At 48.5% G+C, this 12,672-nt stretch overlaps 1 protein-coding gene across 2 annotated transcripts in view; it reads left to right on the plus strand.

Moving 5' to 3' along the window:
- The first annotated feature begins 535 nt into the window (after window positions 1–535).
- LVRN (laeverin) overlaps window positions 536–12,672 on the plus strand; it is a 97,149-nt gene continuing 85,012 nt past the window's right edge. For both annotated transcript variants that reach the window (XM_007521978.2, XM_060177368.1), the window contains exon 1: window positions 536–1,371. In XM_007521978.2, the coding sequence (XP_007522040.2) occupies window positions 698–1,371 (674 nt within the window). In that variant the 5' untranslated portion in view covers window positions 536–697. The remainder of the gene's footprint in view (window positions 1,372–12,672) is intronic.

Below are 12,672 nucleotides of genomic sequence, written 5' to 3' on the forward strand. Positions count from 1 at the left end.
GTGAAGCAGGTCTGCAGGTGTCAGATATCTTTCTCTCCCCGCCTTTGTCTTCCCCATCTCTCTCCATTTCTCTCTGTCCTATCCAACAACAAACAACATCAATAATAACCACAACAAGGCTACAACAACAAGGGCAACAATAGGGGGGAAAGTGGCCTCCAGTAGAGGTGGATTCATGGTGCAGGCACTGAGCCCCAGCAATAACCCTGGAGGCAAAAAACAAACAAACAAAAAACAGCACACCCCTAAAGTCCTGGTCCTCGCCACCCCACCCCCCTTCCTAGCCACTCCCCGGTGCTCAGAGGCCCCCGTGGGGTCCAGCAGGTGAGTTGCTGGAATCTTCCTGGCAGCCAGGGAGCTGCGGTGGCTCCTTTGTCAAGGACCCCGGAAACCGGCCTGGGGCGCCCCAGGGCTCACCCCAGCACGCCCGCCTCTCCCCCCAAGCGCACCCGGGAACCGCCTCCCCCGGCGAGGTCCGCGCTCTGCGACCCGATGGGGCGGCGGGTCCGCCTCCTGCCCGCGCTCAGGCGGGGCGGAGCGCCGGGGTGCGCTGGGGGTGTGTGTGGGGGTGGGCCGGGACCTGGATCTGATTAGTCGGGATGGGGGAAGCGTGGTCCCCACCTCAGGCTCACAGGCTCCCCTGGAGGAGTCGGAGGAGGTGCCTGAGCTCAGGGCGCTGAGCTGCCCGGTGTCCGCCATGGGCCCCCCGTCGGGCTTCTACGTGAGCCGCTTGGTGGCCGTGCTGCTGGCCGGGGTCGCCGCCGCGCTGCTGCTGGCGCTGGCCGTGCTGGCCGCGTTGCTGGGCCGCTGCGCGCACGCCCCGCCGTCGGACCTGCCGGGCCGCGGAGACTCGCCCGGAGAGCGCGCCCCGCCGCCCGCCGCCCCGCCGCCCAGGCCGACCGGGGAGCCCTCCGGCCCGCTGCCCGCCCGCCCGCGCCACCCCGCGGGGCCCTGGGATGAGCTGCGCCTGCCGCCCTGGCTGGTGCCGCTGCACTACGAGCTGGAGCTGTGGCCGCGCCTGCGCCACGAGGCGCCCGACCGGGCTGCAGTACGCTTCTCCGGCCGCGTGAACATCACGGTGCGCTGCGCTGCACCCACCGCGCGCCTCCTGCTGCACAGCGCCGCCCTGGAGTGCGAGCGCGCCGGCGTGCGCGGGCCCCTGGGCTCCGGCGCGGGGGGCGCCCCCAGGGCGCGCGTGCCCGTGGACAAGGTCTGGGCCGCCCCGGACATGCACTACCTGGTGCTGGAGCTCGGCGAGTCCCTGCGCGCCGGCGGCCTCTACGAGCTGCAGCTCAGCTTCTCGGGGCGCGCCAGCCGGGACATCCGCGAGGGACTCTTCGTCAACGTCTACGAGGACCAGGGTGAGAGTAGGTAAGGGCAACCCTCCACACCCACACCCCAGACCTCGCACCTTGGCGCCCCTACCCCACCTCCCCATTCCCGAGGGCTGGGGACGTTTCTCCCCGGGCGCCTGCCTCCAGGTGCGCAGCCGTGCGCCCTGGGTGCCCGCGGCGCGTCCCAACTCCGGTTCCTCCCTTCCAAAATCTGCTGGGAAGCTGGGACGCCGCTCCCTGCTCTCTGGCCAGCTCCCTGCGTCTCCGGCTTGTCTCTGTACCCCTTCCCTTTGGGGTCACTGTTACCCCTATCCCATGTCCCCTTCCCTCCCCCTGCTTCTCTTCCCCGAAAGTCCCTTTTGCCAGTAGTCCGAGATGTCTGCCCCGACCTCCGAGGGCAGATCACTGGCTACTCTTGAGTGTGGTCCGCAGACCCGCGGCGGCGGGAACTTCTAGGGAGCTGGCTGGAGGTGCAGAGTCTGGTCCATCCATCATCCTATCGATCCCGGAGACTCGGCTTCTTTTTAAGAATCTCGGGAGATTCTCGAGCGTCGAACTCAGGACTCAAGCAGCCGCCGCCCCGCCAGCCTGTGCACTCCGCTCAGGGTTCCGTGTCTTTCTTCGCGGCTTCGCTCCCGAAGCAAAGGAACCCAAGTCGAGTCCGTACTTTATTTTATCCAGATAGAAGAGAATTGTTCACATCTGTATAGGGTGGTGCGGGGACTGAACCTGAGACTTTTAGAAGCCCCAAGCATGCGAGTCCCGTGTTCACCCACTGAGCTGTCTCCGAGATCAGCGGCCATTCAGTTTCTAATATTATATTTATGTATTACTTATTGGATAGGGACAGAAAGAAATCGAGAGGGGGAAGAGCAGATAGGAGGGAGTGAGGGAGGGGGAGAGAGAAAGAGAGCCAGCTGCAGCACTGCTTCTCACTCCTAGTGCAGATACCCGGGGACCTGGGGCTTGAACCTGGGTCATTAAGCATTTTTAACTTGTGCGCTCAACCTAGTGCACCAACAACCGGGCCCTGCAGTACCTGTGCATTCACTTTATAATCATACTGCACAAATTATTAATATTAGTATTATCATTAATATTAATATTATTACTGCTGCTGCTGTACTCCACAACTTCGAGCTCCCCTTTAATCCTCGCCCCAGTGCTGCCAAGGGTCTGGTTTTGCTGGCGAGTAGCTGCAACCCGGGACTCCTTCTGCAGTTTATACTGCTCTGCAGAATGTCAGGACACAGGCTTTCGGGATTCCATGGCTGGGGGAGGAGAAGACAGACGGGGGGGGGGGGGGGGGGGGGAAGAAGGGGGGCGCGGGGAAGGAGATGACAAGACGCTTTCCCTCTGAGCTAGCAAGCTCACGTAGTGGACATGTGTTCTCTTTACACTCGCTGGAGATAATGCGTCCCACACGGAGTGTTCCAGGCTACAGCACTGAATCTGCTTCCATGCTCTGCAGGGGGAAATGGTTTGTGAGGGAGGTATCAAGAAGCCCCCACTCTCCTCCCTCCCACCCACCCCCACTCCAAAACTGGGGACCTCCTTCACTCCAACGCTTGCCTGTGGCTTGAACAACCACGCGTGTACGTTGCTCTTTATTATTAAAGGAAACGTTCTCAGATGTGCTCTGAGGACAAGAAATCCACTAAATTACATCCTTCCCCAATCATCTTCAACACTCCTTTTAAGAACTTAAAGGCTTTTCGAATGAGTTTAATAAGTTGCCTTAGTGACTGTGTAAGCAGTAGGCCTGGAATGTTTTGTTTGTTTGTTTGTTTTGTTTCTTTCCTCTCCCTCAAAAAAGAAAAAAAAGCATCAACACTTGAAAAAATAGTTTTGAGAAATTTCTCATTCCGTTGAGTGCCAGATTTGTGGGTACTGGGAACTTGTTAGAGTAACTGTGTTGTTAGGGATACAGGACTTAAAGAAAAAGGCAAAAGATACTCAAAGTCCACATGTCTGATTTTATTTATTTATTTATTTTTTGCTATCAGTCTATAAATTTTCATCTGTTCAAGCATCTCTCCTTTCCTTCCTCCTGTCCTGTCCTTCCTTCCTTCCCTTTACTGGGAAGATGGGCTAGGCAAGCTGCCTTAGCAAATAGAGAAGAGGAAAGTCCCCTTCTATATTTCTCTTGTGCTGCCAACTCTGGGTGGTAACTGGAAACCATAAGAATTCAAGCAAGCAGGAATCAGAATAAAGCCCTCCAGATGTTTGCAGACCAAGACAGAGCTCAGGGAGTGGGGCATCCTAGAGGAGCTAGAAAAGCCTGTGTCTGTGTTTCTGAAACCAGCAGGCAAAGAAACCCACCAGTGAGTTTGAGGTCAAGATCACCAAGAACCTGGAGAAATGCTTGGTGAGGAGGTGGGTTTGGGGAGCCCCACAGACCTGAGTTTAACTTAAACTCTTGTGACTGAGGTGGTTGGTCTCTACACCTGAGTATTCTGCCTTATTCAGGGAAGAAGAACCAGTAATAGTGTCAGTGAGAGTTCAGTGATGGGAGGAATCGACAACCTGTGCACTAACTGCTGTCATCAGCTGTGCTGAAGCAGCCTCCTGTCATCTAAACATGGAACCTGTCATATTCATAGCTGCTAAGAGTCTAAAGAGATTCCCAGATGGAAAGAAACTGACTTATCTTTTCATATTTTTCTTAGTGTGTCCCTCTCTACTTCCTATTGTAGTGGTTAGAACTTTCCCCCCTCTTCCTCCTACTCTGTTACTGCCTCTTCCTCCTCCTCCTATTCATCCTTCCAAAATAAAGCTTTATTATTTATTGTTGTTGGTGGTGGTGTTCTGCCACTAGGGTTCCCCCCCCCCATCCCAAGGGTGTGTGTGTCTCTGGCCTTACATTTCCACCACTGTTGGCCAGTTTTTTTTTCCTTCAAGATAGAAAGTGAGAGATAGAGGGGCCAGGTGGTGGCACACCTGGTTGAGCGCACATTACAGTGTGTAAGGACACAGGTTCAAGCCCCCAGTCCCTATCTGCAGGGGAAGAGTTTTGCAAGCGGGGAAGCAGTGTTGCAGGTGTCTCTCTGTCCCCTTCCCTCTCAATTTTTGTTTGTCTATATTCCAATAAATAAATAAAGATGGGGGTCAGGCAGTAGCACGGTGGGTTAAGCTCACGTGGCGCAAAGCACAAGGACTGGTGTAAGGATCCCAGTTCGAGCCCTCAACTCCCCACCTGCAGGGGAGTCACTTCACAGGTGGTGAAGCAGGTCTACAGGTGTCTATCTTTCTCTCCCCCCTTTGTCTTCCCCTCTTCTCTCCATTTCTCTCTGTCCTATCCAACAACAAATGACATCAACAAAGACAGTAATAATCACAACAAGGCTACAACAACAAGGACAACAAAAGGGGAAAAAATGGCCTCCAGGAGCAGTGGATTCATGGTGCAGGCACTGAGCCCCAGCAATAACCCTTGAGGCAAAAATAAATAATGATAATAAGAAAAAAAAAGCTTTAAAAAAAGAAAGAGACAAGAGAGGAGAGATACCACAGCACCACTCCAACATTGTTTTTTTTAAAAAAAATGTTTATTATTGGATAGAAACAGAGAGAAATTGAGAAGGGAGGGGGAGGTGGAGAGGGAGACAGACAAAGAGACACCTGCAGCCTTGTTTCATCACTGGCCACTCCAGCACTCCTGAAGCTCTCATTTGCATGCTGCACCCATGTAGTGGCCAGGAGCTCGTGCCTAGGTCCTCACCCGTGATCTGGTGTGCACACTGCTGGGTATGCTATCTCCTAACCCTGTTTTCCCCTTTTCTCTGATGATCCTTTAGCACACTCCCAACAAGCTAAGCTTTAGGTCTCAACTTTCTCTTTTTTTTTCTTTCCCATTTTTATTGCCCTTATTGTTATTATTGTTATTGTTGTCATTGCTGTTGTTGTAGTTGATACGACAGAGAGAAATGGAGAGAGGAGGGGAAGACAGAGAGGGGGAGAGAAGACAGACACCTGCAGACCTGCCTCATCGCTTGTGAAGCAACTACCCCCTGCAGGTAGGGTGCCGGGGCTCCAACCGGGATCCTTACACCTCCATGTGTTCTTAACCCGCTGTGTTGCCAACCAGCCTGGTCACAACTTTCTACCTCTGATTGTTCTGTCATATTCTTAGGATTCCCCAGCCCACCATCAGGTACCACAGGTTCTACAGGAACCTTCTTCTGGGTGCTCTGGACATGTGCTTCTCTGTGTCTTCATCCTTCCTTCCATGCGTGGTGAGTCGAGAGCAAGATCTAAATGTTAACATCCTCTTCCAGTCAGCATTCATTCCCCAGTTCACTCACTGGTATATCACTGCTTCAGGTTTTGCCATATTCATATAGTTATGCAGTATAGTTTTTTTTTGTGTGGTAACCTTGGTTTATCAGCCCATAAATGTTGTAGAAATACTGTATCCTACCTCCTCTACAAAAGTCCATCGGACCCCTTCCTTGAACCCCTAGAACTCCCATCATCCTTTGTTCTTATTGATTTTATTTATTTATTTATTTATTTATTTTTAGCTAAAGAGAGTGAAGGAGAGACACCACAGTAACACTTCTGAAACTTCCCTTTTTTTCATATTTGACTTACTTATTTTATATAGACACAGAAATTGAGAAGGAAAGGGGAGATAGGGAGAGACAAAGAGAGACATCTGCAGGGCAGGGGTAAATAGTATGGTAGTTATGCAAAGAGACTCTCATGCCTGGGGCTTCAAAGTCCCAGGTTCAATCCCTTAAATCACCATAAGCAGTGCTCTGGTTAAAAAAAAAAGAAGAAGAAAGAAAGAAAAGAAAAAGAAAAATAGAGATACTTGCATCCCTGCTTCATAGCTTAGGGAAGCTGCCTCCCCTGCAAGTGGGACAGGAGGCTTGAACCTGAGTCCTTCTGCTTTGTAACGTGTATACTCAGTCAGGTGCACCACCATCTCTTTTGTTAACCTCAGTTCTGCAGTTTCAGTCCAAAGTTTTTGTTAGGTTTTTCTTGTTTCACTTGTTCACTTAGTTTGTTTGTTGATACTCCCCCCATAGCTTAGGTTACTATGTATTGTCATTTTATAGAAACCCCTCTCATTTCTTGTATGTCTGGTGCAGTGGTAATGAATTCCATTACCTGATCAAGAACCTAACAAGGTAAAGTGTCAGTACTTGGGCGGAGGTCTCTTCCATTCAAAAACTTGAGGAGCCCATCCTGCTAGTCCATTCTAGGTGTTAGAACTTCTGTAAATAAATCAATTCATGGCATTTCTCTAGTAGGCAATGCTTTCTTTTTCTCTGGCAACTTTCAGAATCCCCTCTTTGTCTTTGCTATTTTAACGATTATGTGCCCTGGTGAACTTAGCATTTGATTCATTTTGTTTTTTCTTGGATGCCTTTGAGCTTCCTAGGTCCAGAGGTCTAGCTCCTCTTTTACTTGGGGGGGGGGGGAATCTCAGCTATATTTCTTGAAATGTGAATTTGGTCACTTTTCTCTCTCCCCCCCTCTTCTCCATCTTGTATCCCTAACAATGCAAATGTTGTTCTTCTTGGTATTATCTTGTAAATCTCTTATGTTTTTTTTTAAACATTTATAGTATTTTATTTTAATATGGATTTTTGTTGGTAATACAGTGTACAAATTGAAATTCTTTTTCTTTTTATAGAAATAGAAGTGCTTTTCTTTCTTTCTTTTTTATTTATTTAAAAAAGGAGACATTAACAAAACCATAGGATAAGAGGGGTACAACTCCACGCAGTTCCTACCACCAGATCTCCATATCCCATCCCCTTCCCTGATAGCTTTCCTATTCTTTATCCCTCTGGAAGTGTGGACCCAAGGTCATTGTGGGATGCAGAAGGTGGAAGGTCTGGCTTCTGTAATTGCTTCCCTGCTGAAAATGGGCATTGGCTGGTTGATCCATACTCCCAGTCTGTCTCTCTCTTTCTCTAGTGGGGAAGGGCTCTGGGGAAGCAGAGCTCCAGGACACATCGGTGGGGTTGTGTGTCCAGGGAAGTCAGGTCAGCATCATGCTAGCATCTGGAACCTGGTGGCTGAAAAGAGAGTTAACATACAAAGCCAAACAAATTGTTGACCAATCATGGACCTAAAGGCTGGAATAATGCAGGTGAAGAGTTGGGGGTGGGGTAATCCTCCATTTTGTAGATAGCTAACAGGCATATTTTAGTTATATTTCAAAGGGCCTGTAGCTATACTAGTTTTTTTTTTTTCTCTGAACCAGAAATCTGATATGCAGGTGCATCCAAGTTATTGTCTGGGGAGATGGTATCATGGCTAGAAAAAGGACCAGAAAGCTGCATCAGGGAAGAGAGTAGCTCCCTAATATGGGAAAGGGGTATAAATATTGTTGACTGTAAACCCTATTGATTTGATGTGATCTGGGGCCCATATTCAGCTTAGGAGCCTATGTGACCTCTGCATCCCTGTAGATCTGAGCTCACATTCTGTGGTCATGAGTAGGTACATTCCAAGATGCCTAAATATGGATTCATCTTCCTCAGGTATAGCATAGAGTATGTTATCCATCCTCCCTTCAAAGGATGGAACATTCTCTACCTTTGTTGATCCAAGTTGAGGGCAAAGACCTATGGGGGCCCACAAAGGGGTCTATTTTGTTGTTTCTGATAGAGATGACGTGACAATTGAGAGAGGGATTTATTTGAGGTCTAGGCCCATCATGTCTGTTTGGGAATCTCAGGACTCCCCGAGTAGGGCCCCAGCTGATGGGGTGGCCTGATAAGTGACTAAAGAGTCATCGTTAAAGTGTGCTAGTCTCTTGCCCTTATTCAGCTTTTGCAGTCCTTGCTTTGAGAAGTACTTTTCTTTTTTGCTCATTGTGTGTGTGTGTTGGGGGAAGTAGAGAGGTGGGTGGCTTCCTCTACTTTATCTCCTCCTCACTTTGACCTTTGGCCCTTTGACATTTGTCTTCCTTCAGGTGTTGTAGTTTTTCTTTCTTACTTTTTTTTTTTCTCTTTTTTTGGCTTCCAGAGTTATCACTGGGGCTCGGTGCCTGCACTACGATTTGGCCGTCTTTTTTCTCCCATTGTTGTTTTTGCTGCTGCTGTTGCTACTGGATAGGACAGAGAAACTGAGAGAGGAAGGGAAGAAGGGGAAAGAAAGATAGACATCTGCAAACTTACTTCAACACTTGTGAAGCGACCCCCCTGCAGGTGGAGAGCCAGGGGCTTGAACCACCGGTCCTTGTGCTTCACACTATGTGCTTAACCCGGTGCAGGACTGCACCCCCCCTCCCCCGTTTTTTTAATTTCTCAATGTACTACTCACTCTTCTGAGCAGCGTTATACATTTTTTTTTTTTTAAGATTTATGCCATCCTCCTCCATAATAGTGACTATTCACTGATCATCTTGTGGCCATGGCTTTGAAGTTTTCATTAGCATGTCTGTTTAGCTCTTTTGACTTGAGGTTTTCTTAGCTGTCAGGGTTCCTCAGTGTAGTTTTCCTTGGTCTTCCCCATTATGAGTCTACATGAAGACCAGTGTCTGTCGTTGGGCAGGTCTGGATAGTGACAAAAGATTCACAGTCATAGGACCCTACTTAAGACTATTGCCAGGGTTCTACAAAACTAGAAATTTTTGCAGGTGGCAGGTTGTCAAGTTGTCCACCCATAGGACAGGGTGACGCATGAACCCCAAAGATTGCTCAGAGAGACATAAGTATATGTTTGACTGAGACTTTGACGGTATCTCCATTGAATGTGTACCCCTAAAGAAGGGGGACAGGGGAGTCGGGTGGTAGCGCAGCGGATTAAGTGTACATGGCGCAAAGCCAAGGGCTGGTAAGGATCCTGATTCGAGCCCCCAACTTCCCACCTACAGGGGAGTCACTTCACAAGTGGTGAAGCAGGTCTGCAGGTGTCTATCTTTCTTTCCCCCTCTCTGTCTTCCTCTCCTCTCTCCATTTCTCTTTGTCTTATCCAGCAACGACGACATCAGTAACAACAACAATAATAACTACAACAATAAAACAAGGGTGACAAAAGGGAATAAATAAATAAATAAATAAAGGGGGACAAACAGTGGAGCACCCCCTTAAGGGCCAAGCCCCCTAGTATAGCAACTTTTGCAATCCATCAGGAATTCTAGGTTTCAAAGAAGTGGATTCAGGCAGGAAGCAGGACAAATAGTGCCAGCGCGAGCAAACATCTTTTGATGTTTGATTTGAGGAGGTAGTAATTAAGTCTTACACATTCTAGATCTCCTCTCAGCATCTCTGGATCTATTGTGCCTCCATGAGCTATTCTTCTCTCACATACCAGGGGCTAAGGACTAACAGTCCAGGTGCTGTGACTTACTGAGAGCTTCTGCTCTTCAATCCCATCTATGCTTGAGGAACAAAGCAGATAGTTTACCGGGCCCAAATCTCCTCAGGTACTGTTAGGGGTTAAGTATAGGTTCAGTCTGAGATCATCAAATATCCCAGCTGTGATGGGCTGCTTCAGAAGGTTTCCGGCAGTCTACACCTATGGGGTCTTTTCTCTCATTTGTTTGTTATCAGATAGTGACAGAGAGAAATTGAGAGGGGGAAGGGAAGATAGAGAAAGAGAGAGATAGAGAGATACCTGCAGCCTTACTTTTCACCACTCCTGAAGCTTTCCCCCCTGCTGATGGCGACCAGGAGCTTGAACCTGGGTCCTTGCATACTGTGGTGTGAGTGCTTAACTGGGTGTGCCACCACCTGGCTTTCCTTATAGTTTTTTTTTACTGTAGATCCATCCCCCCCCCCCCAGGATCTTGTTGCTATGGGGATGGAGTTTCATAATGGCTAAGCTCAACTGCCTGTAATTGTTATGTGGTTTATCACTTTTGTTTCCCTCTTTTTCTTTCTCTGTCTCCCAGTATTATCAAGTTGTGGATACAGAGTTGTAATGGAGATTGTATGGGTGAGTTGGGGTGGGCTGGGTGGCAGTAGTAGAAATAGCCCAGCCAGGAAGGAAGCAAAGGCTGGGATATGCAATGAGCGGCAGCAATGGCTCTGCTGGCAGTGGTTAACAGGGACCTACTTGGCAGCTTCTGCCATCACTGCCCCCTGCTGCCTGACTGCCGCCATTGCTGCTGTTATTCAACTCAAAAGGAGGTTAGGAGCAGGGCCTGCTTGAGGCCTGTGAAAGGATTCCCAGTGGGAGCTGGGAACTGGTTGGAACAATACAAGGTTTATTAGGGTGAAACAGGTAAAAGGCAAATTAAGCACTTATCATCAAGGGTTAAGAGTATACTAGGTCCATAAGGTCTGAGTATAGTTATCAAAAGTTTAGTCCCGTAAGATAAATAATTATCAGCTCTGGTTGCTCATGGCTGTAGAGGGGTTTAAAAGTTTACCAGCTAGCAGAGTCACACAAGTTCAGTTCCCAGGAGAAGTAGCCATGGCGGGATACCTGGCACACCTCCGCCAAGATACCTCTCACCAGGAGAAGAAACCGCAGCCAAAGAGAGAGCAATGTGCTCAAAATCCCTTGCTTTTATACATTCCCTTCTTTATTTTACACATTCTGAAGCACCTCCTCAGGGTGTTTGTATGCTAATAGTAACAAATTCCTTTTGGGTCACAACAATCCCCATGCATAGTAAGTAATGCCAGCATTAAACTGAATGAGTCTTTGTGTGGCCTGTTTTCGCCATGGTTTTTTATTTTTTTATTTAAGAAAGGATAAATTAACAAATTCATAGGGTAGGAGGGGTACAACTCCACACAATTCCCACCACCCAATCTCCATATCCCACCCCCTCCCCTGATAGCTTTCCCATTCTCTATCCCTCTGGGAGCATGGACCCAGGGTTCTTGTGGGTTGCAGAAGGTAGATGGTCTGGCTTCTGTAACTGCTTCCCCGCTGAACATGGACATTGACTGGTCGGTCCATACTCCCAGCCTGCCTCTCTCTTTCCCTAGTAGGGTGGGGCTCTGGGGAAGCTGAGCTCCAGGACACATTGGTGGCGTCTTCAGTCCAGGGAAGCCTGGCTGGCATCCTGATGGCATTTGGAACCTGGTGACTGAAAAGAGAGTTAACATACAAAGCCAAACAAATTGTTGAGCAATCATGGACCCAAAGCTTGGAATAGTGGAGAGGAAGTGTTAGGGGGGGTACTCACTGCAGACTCTAGTGTACTTCTGCTTTCAGGTATATATTCTGGTTGCTTTGAAAAGCTTCTGCACATCCAAAGAAACTATTAAAGAAACAAAGAGACCCCTCACAGAATGGGAGAAGATCTTCACATGCCATACATCAGACAAGAAACTAATCAATATATAAAGAGCTCAGCAAACTTAGCAACAAAAAAGCAAATGACCCCATCCAAAAATGGGCACAGGATATGAACAAAACATTCACCTCAGAGGAGATCCAAAAGGCTAACAAACATATGAAAAACTGCTCTAGGTCACTGATTGTCAGAGAAATGCAAATTAAGACAACACTAAGATACCACCTCCTGTAAGAATGGCATACATCAAAAAGGACAGCAGCAACAAATGCTGGAGAGGCTGTGAGGACAGAGGAACCCTTTTACATTGCTGGTGGGAATGTAAATTGGTACAGCCTCTGTGGAGAGCAGTCTGGAAAATTCGCCATGGTTTTGACTTCTTCACATGCAATGGGGGTTTGGATCATGTGGTTCGTAACCATTTCAGGTTGACTTGATTCACTTCACAGAATGCATTTAAAGTTCTTCCGTGTCGTGTCTGTTTATAGTTTACTAGCTCTCAGAGGAGTTGAAAATCTGCATCTACATAAAAGCATCCATCAGAGTTGACAGCACTTTTTTTTCTTCATCTTTTCTCTTTTTTTCTAACCTCCAGGATTATTGGTAGAGCTCAGTGCCTGCACTATGAATCCACGGCTCCTGTGGCCATTTTTTTTTCTGGTTTTTTTTTTTTTTTTGGATAGGACAGAGAAAAATTGAGAGGGGTGGAGGGAGGTAGAGAGGGAGAGAAAGATATCTACAGGCCTGCTTCATCACTTGTGAAGCGACCCTTCCCCCTGCAGGTGGGGAACCAGTGTATCCTTGCTTGGGTCCTTGTGCTTGGTACTGTGCGCACTTAACCTGGTGCACCAACGCCCGGCACCCCCCAGCAGCTTTTTTTTTCCCATAACTGCCCAAACTTAGAAGCAACCAGGATATCCTTCGGTAGGTGAACAGGTAAATTCTGGTATATTCAGACAATCGACTGTTGTTCATCATTTAAAAAGCAGTGAGCAGTCACACCATGAAGAGAACATAATCACCAGAGTCTCCTCAGGGCTCACTCTCTGTTGAGCATTCTTCCTGTGTGGATAAGTGTTTCATGCCATGTTCATCGTTCTACCTGCTGAACCACCTCCCTAG

Source organism: Erinaceus europaeus, chromosome 2, assembly GCF_950295315.1.
Source record: "Erinaceus europaeus chromosome 2, mEriEur2.1, whole genome shotgun sequence".
NCBI lineage: Eukaryota > Metazoa > Chordata > Mammalia > Eulipotyphla > Erinaceidae > Erinaceus > Erinaceus europaeus.